The 19,251-nt window shown below is 45.3% G+C and overlaps 1 protein-coding gene and 1 pseudogene across 3 annotated transcripts; one reads left to right on the forward strand and one right to left on the reverse strand.

The window, feature by feature from the left end:
* Positions 1–181: 181 nt before the first annotated feature.
* On the reverse strand, positions 182–2,116 carry LOC112316494 (transmembrane protein 170A pseudogene; annotated as a pseudogene).
* A 1,615-nt stretch (positions 2,117–3,731) lies between these two features.
* Positions 3,732–18,938, forward strand: COIL (coilin). Of its 3 annotated transcripts, none has more exons than XM_045182481.3 (8): positions 3,732–4,026; positions 9,178–10,288; positions 10,411–10,497; positions 10,937–10,984; positions 13,090–13,159; positions 15,437–15,530; positions 15,671–15,759; positions 17,297–18,938. In XM_045182481.3, exons 1-7 carry the CDS (start codon positions 3,782–3,784, stop codon positions 15,711–15,713), a joined length of 1,698 nt encoding a protein of 565 aa, XP_045038416.2. In that variant the 5' UTR covers positions 3,732–3,781; the 3' UTR covers positions 15,714–15,759; positions 17,297–18,938. The 3 variants fall into 3 exon arrangements, with proteins under 3 accessions (XP_045038416.2, XP_024429183.2, XP_045038417.2); XM_045182482.3 differs by lacking the exon at positions 15,437–15,530 and adding an exon at positions 4,791–4,920 and having other exon boundaries at positions 3,919–4,026; positions 17,297–18,937; XM_024573415.4 differs by lacking the exon at positions 15,437–15,530 and having other exon boundaries at positions 3,734–4,026; positions 17,297–18,932.
* The last annotated feature ends 313 nt before the right edge of the window (positions 18,939–19,251 follow it).

Raw genomic sequence — 19,251 nt, forward strand, 5'->3', positions numbered from 1 at the left:
TTGACCTGGTTTTAGCCTGTTAAACTGCTTAAATTAAATATCAAAACAAAATGATCTGTTTTGGTTGAGAACAATAGGAGTTCAAAAGATATTAGATTCCTGGAGCTTCAGGTTGAAGAAAGGGCTGAGATGCTAGCTGTTCGCACGTACTTTTTCGTCCAAGTTGCTTCTATTTGAAGAACTAAGAAAACACTACATTCCCTATTGTGTCCTTTGTGAGAATTCTATAAAGCTTAGGTCTGACATCGTAGCATAAGGGTACATACTGCAGAGGAGCTAAAACCGGTAAAAAAGAGACCACCACTGAACAAAACGTCTGTCCAGTGCCCAAGGTGAGGGCTTCAAACAGTATCATTTCGTTTCCTGCTGCTCAGTACGCTGCAGCAGTCACTGCACTTGTCAAGATTCCAGCAGTAATTGGTCCCAGGATGCCCATCAACAGGATGCTTGCAGATACGAGCCTACCATATTTGCGATGCCTGAGGGTGAAGAGGGCCAGTAATCCAGCTGGGACAGAAGAGACAGGACACCAGCCCACAGGAACACACCATAGCACAACTCTGGGAAGGAGCAGAAAGAAGGGGAGGTGGGGCACAATGTTCTGTTGCCCGAGGAGCCTGAGCTTCAGGCTGAGGATCTGCTGCTGGAGCCTGGCTGACCCTGCTGCTGTTGCTGCTGCTGCTGCCGCTGCCACCGCAGATCCCCTGGGGTTCTGCTCTCCTTCACAAGAGTCGTTTTAAAGAGGGTATTGGGGGTTTGGGAAGGGAAAGAGAGAAAAAGGATGGCAGAGATGTTTTGTGTGTGTGTGCGTGCGTGTGTGTCTAAAGGTCAGGTTTACCTTAGGGTGCACAGAATAACTCATCTCACAAAGCCAGGAAATAAGAATATGCAGGAGCCGTATGATGGTCAGATTATATGAGAAGGGGCCCCCAAACTTGGAATTTATCTATAAAAACTGTGTATTTAGTCTTACATGTTGAAACTTCAGTCACCTTCAAAGTACTCTCCATTTGATGCAATACACCTATCAAGACATTTTTTTCCACTGCTCGAAACAGTTTTTGAGTTCATTAATTCTGATGCCTTTTAGTGTTTCTGTTGTTTTTTGTTTCACCTCTTCCACGTCAGAAAAACATTTCCCTTTGGGGACTTTTTTAATTCAGGGAAACAAAAAAAATGTAACTTGGGGTGAGATCGGGTAACTTGGGGGGTCATGACATTTTTGGTGAAAAACTGCTGAACACTCAGTACCGTTTGGGCAAGTGTGCTTATAAATCACCCATCATGAAATGGGCAAATGAGTTGAAAGAGTCTTAAAAATTTTTTTTCACTGTAGCTGAACACAGCTTCTCACAACAGCACCAGCTGGTACACTGATACAGTTGGGTTCCTAGAACACTCACCTAGCAGGGGAAACCTGTGCTACAAAGGGCCCCCCCCTCCAGAAGATAATTCCAGGTTCTTTTTTGTCCCCCCTTGTACTTCTAAATATTGACTACTATTTCAAAAGTGCATGATGACCCCTGGCTGGGTGGCTGAGTTGGTTGGAGCACTGTCCTGTATACCAGTAGGTTGTGGGTTTGATTCCTGGTCAGGCACACAAGGGAGGCAACCTACTGATGTTTCCCTCTCACATTGATGTCTCTCTCTTGCACGCGCTCTTGCTCTCTTTCTTCCTCTCTCTCTTTCTCCCTTCCTCTGTCTTTAAAATCAATAATAAAAAAAAGCTCATGAAGAAAACCACAAAACAGAAAAACAAAATATATGTGACAAGGTCCCTCCCTGTCCTGGTCCCCTCTGTGTCCCTTCCCCCCTGTTCCTTATAAGTGGACAGATGTTTTTATCTGAAGCCTTGTGAAACGGCAGCGTCCTGCGAGTGAAGGGAGAGGGCACAGAGATTCCGTTTAGAGAAAGAAATATAGGTAACCAGCTCAACATGGGTGGTCCACAATGCATAAAATACCAAAAAGTGCTTAAAATGTATAATATTCCATCCATTTTCTAAGCCAATCTGATTTCCAGGGTAGAAGTTTTTGACCATGGAAGCAGAGGCTGAGTTAAGGAGCCCCCCAAATGTTCTTGTAACACCAGAATCATCAAACAATGAGTCACTCATGGTGGCTGAAGGTGTCGATAAGTGTGGTGTGTGACAATCGGTGAAGGCCCTATAAGCTGCATTATAATTTAACCTTCAACACTAGATGGTCTTTCATTAGGGGGAAAAGACTAAATTTTCCCTTTGCGTTACAACTTATAATCACGGGACCTAAACCAAATACACACACACACCGCTGGGAAACCGGGAAAAGCTGATTATTTTAACGGCAAAGTTCCTCTTAAAGATTGGAATGATCTTTGTTTAAGAAAAATGCCTTACTGATTCCTTGAAGTTGGGAGATGGGAGCTGAGAGTATAGAACATCAGCTAAGGCAGCAAAATTGCTCAACTGTGCTGCATAGGATTATAAGGGAATTTGTTCTTTTCCTAGGAGAGGGAAGAATATAGATAGAAGAAAAGCAGCAGCACCATGCAGAGAGAAAGACTGGCCAAAGAGAGTCAAAGCTGAAGAGCCAGTGGAAATTACTCTGATGAGGGAGTGGCTATTGCATATTAAAAGGTGATGCTTGCGGTTTAATTTGAACTTGCTTGTATTTCTGTGATGTAAACCTGTCCTCTTGGGGGCAGGTCAAAAATACAATAGGGCTTTAAGGGAGGCAATAGGATTGGAAGAAAGATACTGGGAACTCATCTCAAAATTGTACTTATAAAAAAATTTTCTTATTTATATGGGTTTTTTTTTTTGCAGGGGGAGGGGAATGGTTTGAGAAACTGATGGAGAGTGGTTCCAGGTTCGTTAAAGGCTCTTCCAGTGAACTCTGGGTGCAGACGGCGCTACATACGTGTATCTCCACATCACTCCTGTGCGCTCACATGTGCCTTTTCCCCTTCGTGGACGTTCTCACACCTTTCCTCCCCTTGCCCCTGTGGAAACTGTCAGTTGACATGCTCCTTCCCACGGAAGCCTTTCCCAACCCTGCAGACGTGACTGCGAGGTCTCAGCCGCTAACTGGTGCCGTGACCTTGGGGAAGGTAGTTAACCTTTCTGAATTTTTTTCTTTTTAATCTCCAAAATGGGAATGAGAATGCTTCATAATTCATATCCTTGTCACGAAAACTAAAGGAATAAATGTGCGGGAGAATGAAATGGAAATTCAAATGATGTAAATTTTGTGATTTAGAGGTTAATAAGAGGGCTTAGTTTTATATTTTCATGCGGACGGTGGTAGGTTAACACTGCTAAGGTATTTAAATTCTACTGGAAACATTTAAGAGAGTGACTAATTTTTTAACGTTAATATTTACAATGCATTAGGAATGACACCTTTTACAACTCTTTATTATGAGACATTTTGTCAACTACATGTATTGGGAGTTTTTTTTTTTAAAGTTCTTTTGCGTACACGAACTAACATCTTAGAAGACAACCGCTGAGAATTGCTTTATCAGCGAGTTTATCCAGAGAGTTGCCTAAGCTCTCAGCCTATATAGTGCTCAAAGGGAAAGAAGGGAAGGGCTTTTATTTATAGGTCCTATTTCCTAGCCCTGTCGCGAACAGAATTGAACTCCATCAACCCCGCTCGGCGTGGCCGTTCTCGAAGCCTGTAGTAGCCACCGGCCACCAATAGGTGGCACTCACTAACACGCTCCAGTGGGCGGGCCGCCCGATCACGCCTCTCAGGGGCGCCGTGGAGTCTCTCGGCTTCCGTAGGGCTCGAGCAAGATGGCAGCCTCCGAGACTGTTAGGCTACGGCTTCAATTCGATTACCCGCCGCCAGCCACACCGCACTGCACGGACTTCTGGCTTCTGGCAGACTTGAACAGATGCCGAGTAGTTACGGATCTCATTAGCCTCATCCGCCAGCGCTTCGGCTTCAGTTCTGGGGCTCCCCTCGGCCTTTACTTGGAGGGGGGACTCTTGCCCCACGGCGAGAGCGCTCGGCTGGTACGAGACAACGATTGCCTCAGGTGCGTGCGGAGCGGGCGTGGGGTGTGGCAGGGTGGCGGTGGGCCGGGGTTGCGCCTGCGTACGCCCGCGTACGCCCGGGGGCGCCTCAGGGCCCTGGAGACCGCGAGTGGGTGGGGCCGGCAGGCTGCACGTTGGTTACCCGCAGACATTCTAATGAGTCAGTTACGAGGTTCAGGAAACTGCGTTGTAACGCGCACGCTTCCCTGGGTGCTTCTGCTGTAGGTGTGAGCGGAGCAAACTTGGAAAAACCCTGATTTTCGTGTGTGGGCAGGGCCCAAGTGTCATTCAGCCTTGACCTAACGAGCGCTTCCGTAGCCGGGCACTGTGCTGCGCGTGCCCGATGCGGTCGTGCGGGAGACTCGGCCGTCCCCGGACGGCGGCACGCAGGGTCCGGCGCGAGACGTCCACGCAAACGCGGGAACAGTCCTGTTCTCTTCGTAACGTCGCAGCTTGTCCAGCCTTAGTGCCCCTGCGAGATCCCCGGGGACTTCTGATGGGTGTCACTCTGCGTCTCACCTGGGTGTTTTGGGGTTCACTTAAAAATAGGTCTTTGGGACCTCTGGGTTGTGAATTGGGAAACAACAGTTTTCAACATGCCTTTGGAAGTTTTTAAAAAGTGATACTGGGATCAGTATCGAGGAGCAGTTGTAGTATAAATTGCTCACGTGTGGTTGATTTGTCACAATAAAATGGGTTAGTACCGTGTACTAATTTATTCAGGGCTTTTTAAATCGTCACCTGAGGATATATTTATTGATTTTAGAGGGACAGGAAGGGAGAGAGAGACAGAGAGATAGAGAGACATCGATGTCAGAGAGAAACATCTATCAGTTCCCTCCTTTATGCGCCCTAACGGGGCGGGGAGACGGCGGGGAGTCAAACCAGCAACCAAGGTATGTGCCTGACCCGGAATCCCACCCAAAACCTTTTGGGGCACCTGAGGACGCTTCAACCGATTGGGCCACCCGTCCAGGGTTCAGGGCTTCCTTTTGAAGCTCTAGCTGCATTGAAACAATTCGAGAGTTGTGAACCAGGCTACTTCCTCTTGCTTGTCCTTTGTTGAATATTCTTTTCCCCAGAGCATGTCAGGTTCATAAGATTTCTTTAGAACATCGGGGAATTTAACTCGGGATAATTAGTCCGTGTGTGTGTGTGTGTGTGCGTGCATGTGTGTGTCTCAAAATCAGTAACACTAAGATGTATTAACATTTAGCCGTTTCTAACGACAATTTGAAATAGTCCAAATTCTTTTTCCTTTTTATTCACTATGAAATAGATTTTTCTTTTCTTTGCAATTTAGGGACTATTTAAATAGTATTAGAATTGTGAGGACTGAATCCTCTCTTACTAAGTTTACGTGATAACTATCGCCTGCCTAATGAATGAGTAACTTGCTCCTAACTAACCACAGTTATACTTCAAATAATGAATCATCTGGGAATTATGCTTTTATAATGATGTTAACAATGTCAAAAGCAAGCCACCGAGGGTGTGAAAAGAAATAAAGACAGCACAATCAATGGCAGGCAGAACTCCTCCTAAATGCTTCAAGTGTACAAACATAGAGTAACCGCCTCTGCAGCTGGCTTCATCGGTAAATGGGGCAGACCTTAGGAAAAAAGTGAATTTGGAAAAGTTTTGTTACTTTTTTGTGGTTTCATGTCTGCAGTCAGTTTCTATCTTCCTCTGACAGACTCACTCTTTTTCAGAGCTACAGAAGAAACATAGTCTCTTTTTTCAAAGGTACTTAGTATTGTTGGAGTAGACTGCTACAATAACCAGTTTCCTGCTCTGTATGTTGTCCTCTCCTGTGGTGCAGGCAGCGGGGCTGGGTAATTGTATTAGGCTGTGCTGCTAAGTGCAGGAGCTGGTTCGGAAGGAGAGGTCACTGGGGAACACGAATGGTCAGGGAAGGGAGAGGTGTCTTGGAGGACGGGGAGGAAGTGTTGGGTGGCCTGACACTGGTGAGGCAAACCTGCCTTGGTGAAGAGAGCAGTCTGACCAGCACTCGGACTCTGTTGGGGACGCTGGGGGCGCTGAGAGAAGTCTGACGGGGGAGGTGGAGCTGCTTGTGGGAATCCTGAGGGGTGTTTTCATACCTGGAGCCAGGAGTATCCAACCTTTTGGTGTCTCTGGGCCACACAGGAAGCAGCAGCGTTGTCTTGGGCCCCACATTAAATACATTGCAACACATAATCACAAAAAAATCTCATAACATTGTAGGTAAATTTCCGATTTTGTGTTGGGCCACATTCACAGCCATCTGGGCTGCACACGGCCTGCGGGCCGCAGGTTGGACACGTGGCTTACAGTAAGCCACGGCCCCTTCCTCACTGCCCTTTCTCTGAGGCCCCCAGAATCTGACTTCCTCTCCTCCCAGGCTCTGACAGTGAGCCCCCCATTGATTATCTCAGTGAGGATTATAGTTATAGCTATAGTATTGTTATCCCCATTTTTACAGATAACAGAGGTTGAGGTAGTGGTTGTAGCAGAAGGGTTTGAACCCAGACAATCACTGTGGCCTCAAAAGGCAGTGATGGGGGTGTCAGGCAGGCAGATGGGCATGTCTTTGCTTTTTTGTGATAGAATCCTAAAAGTGAATTGCACATTTAAAGGGAATACCATGCATTTTTCTTTCTTGTGTTTTAAAAGATTTTGTTTATTTATTTTTGGGAGGGGAGGAAGGGAGAAAGAGAGGGAGAGAGACATTGGTGTGCAAGAGAAACACTGATCAGTTGCCTCTTCCACGCCCCCAACTGGGCACTTGTCCCGCATCCCAGCTTGTGCCCTGACTGGGAATCGAACCGGTGATGACGCCCAACCCTCTGAAGCACACCAATCAGGATGGGAATACCTTGCATTTGGATAATACTACCCAGATTGCCCTGCAAAGAGTTTGAATGAACAATGGAGGTTCTGTTTTAAAATGTCCTTGGAATCAAATCTCAGTCTCTTCCATCACGAATTACAAGGTAATTCATTTCTCTTTGTGAAAGGACAGTTACATCTTGTAATCAGATCCAGGCGGAGGAATGAACATTGCCAGGGCAAGTGTATACCCTGAAAGGAATGGTAACCAAGCAGGCCCCGGTGAACCATTGCTCATTCTCCGGATGGCATTTTGTCTCTCGGTCTCGCCGTGTTCCATACGGAAATCATTCTCTCCAGGAATAGCAGGGAGTGAGGCCGCCGCAGCCACAGGTCCTACTTTCATGGCAGCTGTGCACAGTCCGTTGTAGTCAGAGTGGGTGGCGTGATGCCAAGAGCTGCTTTTGAAAGAACCAGGGGCTGCAAGCTCCTCTGAAAGGCAGGGGCCTGCACACACTAGATGCAGTGCGTGCTGTGCTCCTGGGGTTTTAATAAACCGCAGTGACAGAATGTCTTGCAGCAGTTTTCAAAGTTGATGGGAAGTTTGGTTCTAGTTGGTTGTCTCAGAATTGAAACTTGAATCAAAACAAATTAATCAAGAATAACAAGGAGCCATCAGATGTGCTGGAAGTTCCCCAGTCCTTCTTAGAAGCACAGGATGCCAAGCTTGCTTTTGCCAGTTTAAGGAATACTTCCTTGCTGCTTGATGCTGATGTTTACAGCTAGGAGCAGAGGGCAAAATGTTTTTGTGATTTAAATCCCTGACCATTCAGAGTTTTATTTCTCTCTTCATTCTATTCATGATATCAGTAGCTTTTACCTTGATTTGTATGTGTCTGTGTATTTGTATAGCTTGAGGAAATTGAGGATATTTTTCAACTATACATTGAGATAAATCCACAGGATTACTGTACCTTAAAAAATTTATGGAATGCTTATAATATGTCTTATTATTCACTAACTGTACTTTATTTTCAAATATGATTGTTCACATCTTTCCCTGGTCACTAAAAAACACCCTCGATGGAATATATAACTAGATGTAAATGTATTGAAAATATGTTTGTTTTAAGCAGGCATTTTTTGAGTACCCACTGTGTACTTGACATTGGGGACTCTCAGCTCTCCATCATTGGGCTACATATACTAGACTTAGCTGTTTCCAGTTAATGAAGGAACAGAATTCCTTTCCTATAGCGAAATAATTTTTGATGCGTGTATTAGGGTTTTCCAGAGAAACAGAAGCCAATAGGAGATGATATAGACATAGGTACATAAGTATAGATATGAGATTTATTATAAGGAATCGGCTCAGATTATGGAAGTCGAGAGGTCCCAACATCTGAAGTTGGCAAGTCGGAGACCTAGGAAAGCCAGTGATGTAGTTCCAGTCCAGTTTCAAAGGCCTGAGAACCAGGAGAGTCAGGTGTAAGTTCTAGTCCGAGTTTGAGTCGTAAGGAAGGAGAAGACCCATGTTCCAGCTCAAAGACACTTAGGCATAGAGGGCGAATTCTCCCTGTTCCGCCTTTTACTCCATTCAGGCCTTCAGAGGGTTGGGCGAGGCCCACACACTTTGGAAAAGGCAATCTGCTTTCCTCAGTCTCCTGATTCAAATGTTAATCTCATCCACAAACACCCTCTCAGACACACCCAGGACAATACTGGACCAAATATCTGGGCACCCCGTGGCCCAGTCAAGTTGACATACTATTAATAATCACAAAGTGTGACGGAATTTTACGATGACTGTCATTAGCCTTGAGAACATAAATTGTTCAGTACTTTCCCAAATTTAAACAAAATAAAAGTAAAATCTCATTTAAAAAAGCAGTCCACATTTGAACACAAAGTGGATACTTGGCATTATCACTGTTGGGGGTTGGCAACGTGATAGAGTGGGGAGATTGTAAAGTTAGAGAAACTGAGGTTTGCGTCCCATTTCTGCTATTCTTAGGTATGGACCTTGGGCAGCTTGCTTGTCTGAGCTGTAATTTTGTGATTTGTTTTAAATGAAAGATACCTGCTTCGTGGTGTTGTTTAGAGAAAATGTATAGGAAATGTTTGGGACATAGTAGATGTTCAATAGATAAAATTAGTCATTTGAACGTTGGCCATAAGTGGTACCATATAAGCCATTTTGTCCAGGTGAGTCTTTTGTCCTTAAATGATGTGACGTTTTTCCATTGACGGACAGCAGTGGCCATTTGCAGTCATCTCAGTATATATGACGATGTCCTGGAGACGTAGTTACTCACTAGCTTTCTCTCTTGTTCTTTTGATAGAGTAAAGTTAGAAGAGAGAGAAGTCGCTGAGAATCCCATAGTAGTCAGTAATGGTGATGGTACTGACGTCTTACCTAGAAAAGCAAAGAAGCGGTCATTTAAGTTGGAAGAGGATGAAGAAACTGATTATAGAAATTCAAAGAAGCACTGGAAGAGGCAAGAGAACAACAGCTATGAGAACACCTTGGGTCTAGAACCAAAAGCTGTCACAGATGAGAGTGCGAAGAAAAAAACCAAGAGGAAAAACAAAGCCACTTGTGATGTGGCAGATGATGATGGTGATGATGAAGAGACGAAAAAAAAATCACCAAAGAAAAAGGAGAAGTGTGTAACTAGAAAACAGACAAAGAGTCCCAAGTCTTCTAGAGCACAGACCGTGAAAGAGTGGGCCGTCCAGAAGGGCAGTCCTCCAAAAGGTTCTCCTGCTAGAAACAGCCTGGTTAAAGCCAAAGGGAAAGGTGGCGTGGACGTTCGCGCCAAAGACAGTCCCAGTTCCTCCTCAGAGTCTGAGTCTTACCACGAGTCCACCAGCGATGGCCTCAGCAATGTCACCTTGGAGGTCAGAAAGTCCTCAGAGAGAATATCAGCTGCATTGTCAAAGGAAGGGCCCTCTATGAAAAACACAACTGCAAACAAAGTGGCCCCCAAAACTAGCTTTAACTCCATCCCCATCGAGGGCAAGACAGCCAGAACATCACCTTCCAGTTCAGACTCTAGTTCAGAGTCAGAGGACGAGTCCGTGGTGCCCAAGAGACCCCTGAACAAGGCTGTGGGTCCCTTAAAGGCAGCAGGCCCGTTGGCAGGGAGAGGCTGTCCCGGGCCGGGGCTGTCGTCACAGACCCCGCATGCTGTGGGGTGGAAGCACAGTGACTCAAATGGTGGCAGACAGGCTCCTGGCCCTCCGCCCAACGTGACTCTCCCTGCCAGTCTGGGAAGAGGCTGGGGTAGAGGAGAGGACCTTCTTTCTCATAAGGGAGTCAGGGGTCGGGGCATGCGGGGGAGAGGTCGAGGACGAGGGCTTGCTCTTCCTTTTGTTTCAAATAGAAACGCTGACTATCAGAAGCAGCAGCATTTAAATGAAGTGTTGTCAAACTCATCTACTATCATCCAGGCAAGTAGTCTTCGTTGTGAGTTGTTCTTCCCCTGTCCCCGCTAGTGTGTCTGCAGTTGATGTCATGGGTTCACGTTTTCTCTCCAGTGACAGTCACATGACTAATATATATTGTTTTTCAGAATCCAGTAGAAACATACAAGAGGGATTACAGTCTGTTACCACTGTTAGCAGCTGCCCCCCAAGTTGGAGAAAAGATCGCATTTAAGGTATCTTAAATTTTTGCATTATTTTAAAACAACAACAGTTACAACATAAAGATTATCCCCCTCCAAGTGAACTTACTCATTAGCAGTGTGTACACGTGTACGAGTATATGTGTGTATACATATGTGTGTGTGTATATGTGTGTGCTCGTATACATGTACACCCACGCCCTTCCCGCCCAGATCCTATCTCTCATGTCCTCCTGCCCAGGGTGTAGGAGGTGCCCAGGAATTGTTTTCTCAGTGAATAGAAATGGCTGAGCCTGCTGTCTGGAACGCAGCAAGTGCTCAGTGAAAGAAAGCTATCCACATGGCCCCCCCAGCTGCTGGAGCCCCTGTGTCGCCGCAGGGTTGGGGTCGGGCTCCACATGTTCTGTCAGACACGGGGGAAAGGAGCCACAGAGCGTGTACATCTGTGCACTTTTTCTCTTTCTTTTTTTAGCTTTTGGAACTAACATCCGATTATTCTCCCGACGTCTCTGACTACAAGGTAAGACTTTGTATTTAAAAATAATTGTCAGGCCTTGGCTGGTGTGGTTCAGTGGACTGAATGTGGCCTGCAAACCAAAAGGCCGTTGGCCGGACTCCTGGTCAGGGCACAGGCCTGGGTTGCGGGCGGGTCCCTGGGGGCTGGGGGCGTGCACAGCAGTAACCGATCGAGGTTTCTCTCCCTTTCTTTCTTCCTCCTTTCCCCTCTCTCTAAACATAAACTCTTAAAAAAAAAAAAAAAGCACTTTAAAAAAAATAAAAAAATAACTGTCAGTATATTAAAGAAGCTAAAGTCATATTTAATACAGACGTTTTTGAGTGAATAATGTCATAAAGTAGAAAATGAAAACATTACCAAACCGTGAACTTTCTAATGGCATCACTGTGGAGTCTCCCAGTGTTATTTTCCTTACATTTGGGGAGACTATGGAATGAGAATGATAAGTTTCATTTTTATTTTACTCATTTTTTCCTAATCATCTTAGACACACAGACTTATTTGAGGACCCTTCCCCCATGATCCTACACTTTGAAAGAAAATAATAAATAGCTCTTAGCCAGAAAAAATGATTGTTTTCATCATCGCAGTATATTTTATATATTTGTAAGTTGCTACTGCTTAGTACAGTCCAATATGGTTTCTTTTGCACTATCAGTTAAGCGCATGATTCACAAATATTGTCTTCGAATTTACCCACTTCGTGTCTGTACGGGACTTCCTGCTGGCACTGAGCTTCGTCACAGTCGGTAAAAATGACTCAGCCGGCGGGATGCGGACCGTGTGTCTCCGCCTCTTCCCACCCAGTCAGCATTTTGTTGACAGCCTGGTTCAAATCCACACTTTCTTATTTTGGTGTAATATGCAGAATGTAGGTTCATTTTTTAAAGGTAATACTTGATAATTTTAATACGGTATTAAAGGTAAAGTACAAGGAGATTTGATTTAATCTGAATTTGTACCTTGGAAGACTTTTAAAATCTTGGTAGAAGTGTTCCTGAAACGCAGGCGAGAAGAAGAGTCAGTTCACAAAGGGATCAGGTGGGTTACCTGTGGGTGTTTGGTGCTTTATCGTATTTTCATCTTGTCAGCCCCTTAATGCAGGTCGCCGTGTAATTCATCACCTGAGTCGGGGGACTTGTGATTTGAAAGGGTTAATATTGATAATTACTTGAGAATGAAATGGGAATGGGCCTGTTTTGGGCAAGTGTAGAATGTTTTGTCACCCTGCATAAATAGCTAATTTAGTTCTGTGATATATGAGGAAATGGAAATATAGAATTGATATATCCCACAACCTCTACAAACTGTGATTCTAGAAGATACTAATTTTTAAAAATTTACATTAAGGTGATGATAGTCATCATAGTTATTACCTTGGAAAGCTGTCTGCTTGCCTATGTCCCAGCAGTGTTAGGACTTTTTTGAAATTGCTTTCAGACTATTCTGAGAGAGAGCGTGGGTCCCACTGTCCCTCTTTGACCACAAGCGCTGTCACCCTGCTCATTCGCTGGCTTCATTTGCTCAGCTCGCCTTTAGAAGTCTGATCTCTCTTCAAAGAGTGTACTCTCAGCCCAGCTGACTCTGCCACATTTGTACCTGTGGGGAGGTGACTGAGTGACAACACAGAAGCCAGTGCTACTGGCAGAGGAATTTATTAGGTTTCCTGAGAGGAGGGGCAGTGCCCTGCCCCATGGTGCCAGGGAGGAGAGCCTCTGAGTGTCATTAGGAGGCCGAGCAGGAGTGAGGGGCAAGCCTGGCCGGGGCCCTCCCTGGGGTCCCCGGGGGGTGGGCAGGGCAGGGTGCAAGAGACAGTTTAGAACTGGCTGGTGTCAGTAACGAGCAGGCTTTGGTCTGCACGGGCTGTTTGCAGCTGTGTGGTACTGACCCTGGGGTGATTAAGATCGGGAAATACTGGCTTGGTATCTGGGAGTTTCATTTGCTCTCTCTGCTGATTTATTTTTAAAAGTTTTTTTTTTTATTGAGATAAAATTTACATCACATAAAATTCACCATTTTCACGAATTTAACGTGTTCAATTCGGTGGTTTTAGTATATTCATAATGTTCTGTGTGTTGATTTTTGACTTGGACTTTTATTTTTGAAAGGAAGGAAAAATACTAAGCCACAATCCAGAGACCCAGCAAGTAGATATAGAAATCCTTTCATCCTTACCCGGTGAGTCTTCTAAAAAAGAATTTCAGAATTTAGTCTCTTCGTATTTGCACTGGTTTCTCAGGAGCTGTGTCCGCGGGGGCTGCTGCCCTCGGGGCCTCCGTGACTCACTGGCACTCCCCACGCGCCAGCGCAGAGCAGCCGGGGCCTGTGCGCCATGGTGCAGTACTGTGCCTGCTGATGGTCATTGGATTCACTCCCAAAGCTGTTGGGCAACTTGTTCTTGTTACTGTAATTATGTAATTTCATAAAAATTATATCAACTGATAAAAATTGATTTCAAAAAGAATTATTTGTATGAAACCTAAGTTGAATGCTGGCTCAGGAGTGTGTCCCTAAAAAGCTTGCCATGCCGTTGAGTCTGGTGTGGGTGGGTCAGCTGAGTAGGGGCTGGGGAGGAGTTTGGTAAGATCTGGGAAGATTTTGCACTTAAATCCCTTGCTAGCGTTTGCATTCTTGCACCACTTTAAAAAAACTCAAAACTGGAAACTGCGCAAGTTGCAGATGTGCATTGAGGGTATACTTTGTAAAAGAAAGACAGCTTTTATTGGTGGACTCGCCAGATGTACCCAGTCCTATTTCCAGAGGTTGACAGATGGACACATTTGTGTGTTAAGTCAAAGTAAAGTGTCTAGAGTATTTGTGCACACACGCACTTCCCACATCATTCTGCTGTATCCTGGGTTGACCCCACCTACTGTCCCTTCCGAAATCCCGGAATGAGAGGGCTTTTACTGTATGTGGCTTAATTTGGGTTGTGCTCTCCGGGTCCCTGGCCAGAAACCAGGTGAGATCCCCCCTTTTTTCAGCAGACTCCTAGGCAATTAGTTTCTGTTTGTGTGTAAATAAGGTAGTGAGTAAAATAATCAACACCACAGTTCTCACAAGTTAGTCAAAAGGGTTTTTCAACAAAGTCTTTGTATGATACTGAGTAAATGATCACAGTAACCTGCACTGGTTTACCAGCTTTATTCTGATTAGTCTTGTTTGAAGAGATTCCCCCTTCGGGATGGTGGACAGAGAAATTTGCCCATCCTCACATTCTGTGGACGTGGCCTGACCACTGCTTGTCAGGTGATTGACAGTGATGACCTCGAATTGGAACTTTTCTTCTTTGGGGCATCAAGTACTGGCTTTATCTGTTTTCTAGTAGAAATACAGGTAGTGCTTGCTTTGCAGGGTTCTGATGTCCACGCACTTCAGTGACCGTGGCTTAGCTAGATAACACAGTTCCCCCCTGACATGGGGGAAGTCCACTGAGAGGAAGCGCATCGAGTCCCGCCAGCTCTGTAGACCGCAGAGCACTCCGTTACAACAGATGCCCATGGTGATTGGTGACCGATCATGTCACTTCTTTCAGAGTCTTGGTGATCGGCCACTGTGCTTCTATTACTCAGTTCAGTTCCCACACACACAGCGAAGTGTGGAGGTTTGTGCTTCCTTGTCCCTCAGTGATTTTTGCAAAATGACGTTTACAAAGCGGATGGTGTTGAAATAGGGAATTGGTCAACAAAGATGAAAACACAACAGAGAAGCAAAAGAGTGACCTCCAAATCAAATTTAAGTGACTTTAGAGAAGAAGTCGCTAGCTCTGGGCATGTTGATACCGGTTTATACAGACTTCTTGACATAAATGAGAAGGCTGGTGGTGACGAGGGATGAAGGTGTCCCAGCAGTGATAGCAGCAAAATATTTCCCAGGATTGTGAAAAAACAAACTCTCAGAGCTGTTTCATGACATTGAAAGTCCAAAGGATAAAATGCTGAGTGCTGACCCAGACTGAGAAAGGCGCTCACTCTGCAGCGCCGTCGCCTGGCGAGGCTGGTGTTGCTCAGACGGCCCTGGGCGAGGTTCTCCCAGAGCCGGGACACTTCAGTCCTCAGCGCTGCTGACGCTCTCCATTGCAGTGTGCTTCATAAACACTAGTTTCACTTTCCATTTCCTTATGCAGGGAAGGTTTGAATGTTTTGTTAAACATGTTTTAATGAGCATGGAACAGCCATAATTTTTCTCATTGATTGTTAGGATCATTTTGCTTGACTTCAGTTTGCATGGTCATTTTTGGGGTCCACACGACCATGCAAAGTGAGGGCTGCTGTGTCACCAAGCAGTACGCGTGTGTAATTTCTCAGGACAAAGCCAGATGTAAGGATTTTGCAGAATTCAGATTACCTTCCCTGTTGAAACATGCCAATTATCCTTTAGGATTATCTTGTAGCTGTACATTCTTCCCCGGGAGTAGTAGTGATAGTGTATGAAGCTCGTTTCTTTTTGCTGAAGGAGAGATCGTCTCTGATAACTGGCCCAGGAGCTCCGGTCTGCTGGTGCGGGGCTCTCTCAGGGTCTGCCTTCACGGAGCGCTCCGTGCTTGCATGTGCGTACCCAGCCCCCGTGTCGGTGGGCAGTCTGTCTGTGGTTGTGTTTCTGACGTTACAAATTTCCCGTGGAGGAGTGTTTTCACCCCTGGGGAATGACTTAACTTAACTGCCTTTCCTCCCTGCCGTCTGCTTTCAGCCGTGAAAGAACCGGGGAAATTCGATCTGGTTTATCACAATGAAAATGGAACCGAGGTGGTGGAGTATGCTGTGACGCAGGAGAGAAGGGTAGGTGTGCGTCTCCTCTTGGGATTGCTTGGTCATCTGCTCCCTCTCGACTGGGACTGGCGGTCTGTCTGGAAGGTGACATTGCAGCTTCCTGAGCTGCCCAGATTAAAATCATGCCACCCTGCAGGAGAGGACGTCTGTCCTGCCCGTGGGGTGGCATGTCAGTGCCAAGTGTCAGGTTGGAGCCCCATCTTGGGCCTTAAAGAGCCTACAGGACAAGATGCAGATACCACTCTTGGAGCCTGGAGTTGCACAGAATTACAGTGTATGAGGTTATAGAAAAGGGTTTCGGCGGAGTGGACTAGCATATTTTACAAGCTTTTTATTGACATACCCATTCAGAAAAGTACATATAACAAGTATAGCCCGAACAATTTCCACTCATGAACTTGCTCGTGTAGTCAGCTCCCAGATCAAGAACGTTCACATCCCCTTCCGGAACTCTCCGTCAGGTGTCCTCGTAGTCACTGCTGCTCCTCCACTGCCACCACGGTTCTGACTTAAAACGGCACATGCACAGTTTGAAGAATGGCATAAAAGGATGGTTCTGTCTTTGGCTTTGTTTAAATTCCTAAGTTGCCACTTTAGGAAGTATATTTTTGAGAGCTTTTTAGGTAGCCAGGCTCGTTGCTGGCAGTGGGTGTCATCTGCTACGCTAGCACGAAAGAAAATAGACTTTACATGGAAGAACATGCTTCCTACTACGGTGTTTACACTTGAAATGTTGTGGGTATTACCCTATAAGTTTCAATATTGCAAACTTACACTTGATCTGAGAAACCCTAACGTGACTTTTTGCTTTAATTTGTCTCTAAGATACATGGTACTCTTAGAGATTTATTCCAAAAACACGTTTTTAGGGTGTGTGGTAGGATCAGCAGATTTGTCCCAGTCTTCTCTACTTATTTATTTGCAATATATTTAGCCTCATTGTTTTTTGTTGAAATGTGTTCTTGGAAACTGCTGGAAAATTAAACCTTGGAGGCTTTCCTCTGTGTGCCTTTTTAAAGAGGTCTGAAGCAGAGCCCGTAATTACCTTTTTTGGACGCTAGATGGCCCTCATTCATCCACACGGCCCAGTGCTAGAGTTCCCTTTCTCTCAGTAAAATGTGAGCTACCTCCTGTTTTAAACAGCACAGCGTAAGAACTGCAGAGCTGCGCAGGCATCAGCAGGCTAGGAATAACCCTTTTGGGCCATGTCCGCCTCCCCAGAGGTCTGCAGGCTGCCCATCCACAGAGGCTTGTCGGCAGACCCTCCCGAACCTTTGCACCAGCTACCCCTCACTCCACCCCATCCCCACAAGCCCTGCTCTACACCAAAGAAGAAAGAAATATGCTCTGTATAAAATTTAGCTGCTCCTGCGGGAAACAAGTTTTTATACCCTAATTAAACTTAGTTTATTGGGACTGAAATTATTCCAGGTCTTCAGCCATTCTGCCCAAATGGAAATCTACTTGACTGAAGTTTGTAACTGACTAAAATTTATACGACCTCAAAGTGAAATCTCTGAACTGAATATTCTGTATTTTTCCTCAGATCACTGTGTTTTGGAGGGAGTTGATTGACCCCAGACTGATTGTGGAATCTCTGAATAACCCACCAAGTACGGAGCTTGCCTGAGTGTGACGCCTCCGCCTGTAGTTTGTAAATGCCTCGTTTGTGAGAGTGACTACCACTAGAACTTTAAAAAAAGATCTGAAGTCGTATGCATTTTTTCCTTATCTTCACGTTACTGCATAGGACAAAATATCTACCTCATCATTTAAAACAAATGGGTGTGTTGCTTTTGTAGACCTTTTTTTTTCAGGTTTAATTTCAGTAACACAAATTTAAAATATGACATTCCCTGTAGGCATTGTTATATACCAGTATGTATGGTTTCTAGTGTTTTTTATTTTATTTTTTGACCATCAGGTAGCCATTGTCAGAAGCAGTTTATAAATACCAAGTACAAGAAAGTGCTGTATATCTTGTCTCAGTAAGATTTATTAAGTAAGTAACATTGTAAAACATGAATGCATGTTACTTGAGCTAATTTTTTACATTTGAGTTGTTCTATTAAATGTGGAACATCTTACAGATTTCAAGTATTTTATACTTGTAATTGTCAAGAACTAACGAATAGTGGGTTTTGTGGCAGGCAGTGAGTTAAGCAAGCCTTGCACTTATTTCTCAACTTCAAAGTGAGGGGCTCGTAGGGCAGGGCCCCTGTAGAGCAGTGAACGTGAGGCCCGGTGTGCACGCCGGGGGAGCTCTGCTGTTCCACGCGGTGAGAGGGTGCCCTGTGCGTTCAGGCCGGGAGTGTGTTATCGAGGTAGAAGGTCGCAAGCACCTGGCTGAGTGTGCTGGAGTGAGGATCTTGAACAGAAACTTCCGTTCCTGTGATTATCCAACACGAAGCTAAAATGACTAAATATATACTGTGAAAATCGCTTTCTTTTAACAAAAGATCAGATCCCTCCTTCAGCTTTGCAGAGTTTTAAATAAAACTATATTGAACTAAACTTCCGTGCTGAGTCATCACATTTAGTTGCGAATTGCACATCGCTGTCATTTTTGTTGTTGTTTTACAATAACGCGGGAGAGTCGAGGTGTCCGGAACAGGAAGGGACTGCAGTTCAGCCACACGGATTTGGTAGGTCGGGAGGCCGTCGGACCAGTGGAGATGCTGTCCAGTGTGAACTTGCGTGACCTGATGTGCATCAGACGTGGATTTACTGGTTTGTACGGAGACGGGTTAGTCCAGAATGATGGGATCTCGGCACCGGGGCTCTCGTGCAGCCCGCTTTCCAGGGTGTGGAAGACAAGATCACGAGTAGACGCCAACAGGCACATGAAGAAATGCTCGAGGTCGCCAGCTGACGGGGAAATGCAAATCACCACCTCCGTGAGCTATTACCTCACACCTGTTACAATGGCTTTTCTCAAAAAGGCAAAAAACAACACAGTGCAGACGTGGAGAAAAGGGAACCCTTGTGCACTGTCGGTGGGAATGGAACTTGGTGCAGCCACAGTTCTGGAGGTTCTGCAAAGTGCTGAAACTGACCCAGCAGTTTCACTTTTGGGTGTTTATTTGAAGAAAATGAAACACTAACGTGAAAATATACATGCACCCCCATGTTTATTGCAGAATCATTTACAGTAGCCAAGACATAGAAATAATGTTAAGTGTCCATCGGTGGGAGAACGGATGAAAAAAACGGTGATATATATGTATAAATATAAAATTCAGCCATTAAAAAAAGAATGACATCTTGCCCCTTGCGACATTCTGGGTGGAGCAATAAGTGTGAGAATGACAAACACCTTAGGATCTGACTTACATGTGGAACCAAAAAAACCAAAAACAACCTGAACTCACAGGCGCAGAGACTAGAGTGGTGGTTGGCAGAGGCATGGGTGCTGGGCGGGGCCAGATGGGTGAAGGGGTCAAAAGCGCAAGCCGCAGTTGCGCAGTAAGCAGGTTATAGGGATGGAACTGCAGCGCGGCG

This window comes from Desmodus rotundus, chromosome 9 (genome assembly GCF_022682495.2).
Source record: "Desmodus rotundus isolate HL8 chromosome 9, HLdesRot8A.1, whole genome shotgun sequence".
NCBI classification, from domain to species: domain Eukaryota; kingdom Metazoa; phylum Chordata; class Mammalia; order Chiroptera; family Phyllostomidae; genus Desmodus; species Desmodus rotundus.

What these genes read in the sequence shown, in the direction of transcription:
- COIL (XM_024573415.4), top strand. Translation starts at nt 3,782, where the DNA reads ATGGCAGCCTCCGAGACTGTTAGGCTACGGCTTCAATTCGATTACCCG. An exon ending in CGAGACAACGATTGCCTCAG is followed by an intron (nt 4,027 to 9,177) that starts GTGCGTGCGGAG and finishes TTCTTTTGATAG; the next exon opens with AGTAAAGTTAGAAGAGAGAG. An exon ending in CCGACGTCTCTGACTACAAG is followed by an intron (nt 10,985 to 13,089) that starts GTAAGACTTTGT and finishes TATTTTTGAAAG; the next exon opens with GAAGGAAAAATACTAAGCCA.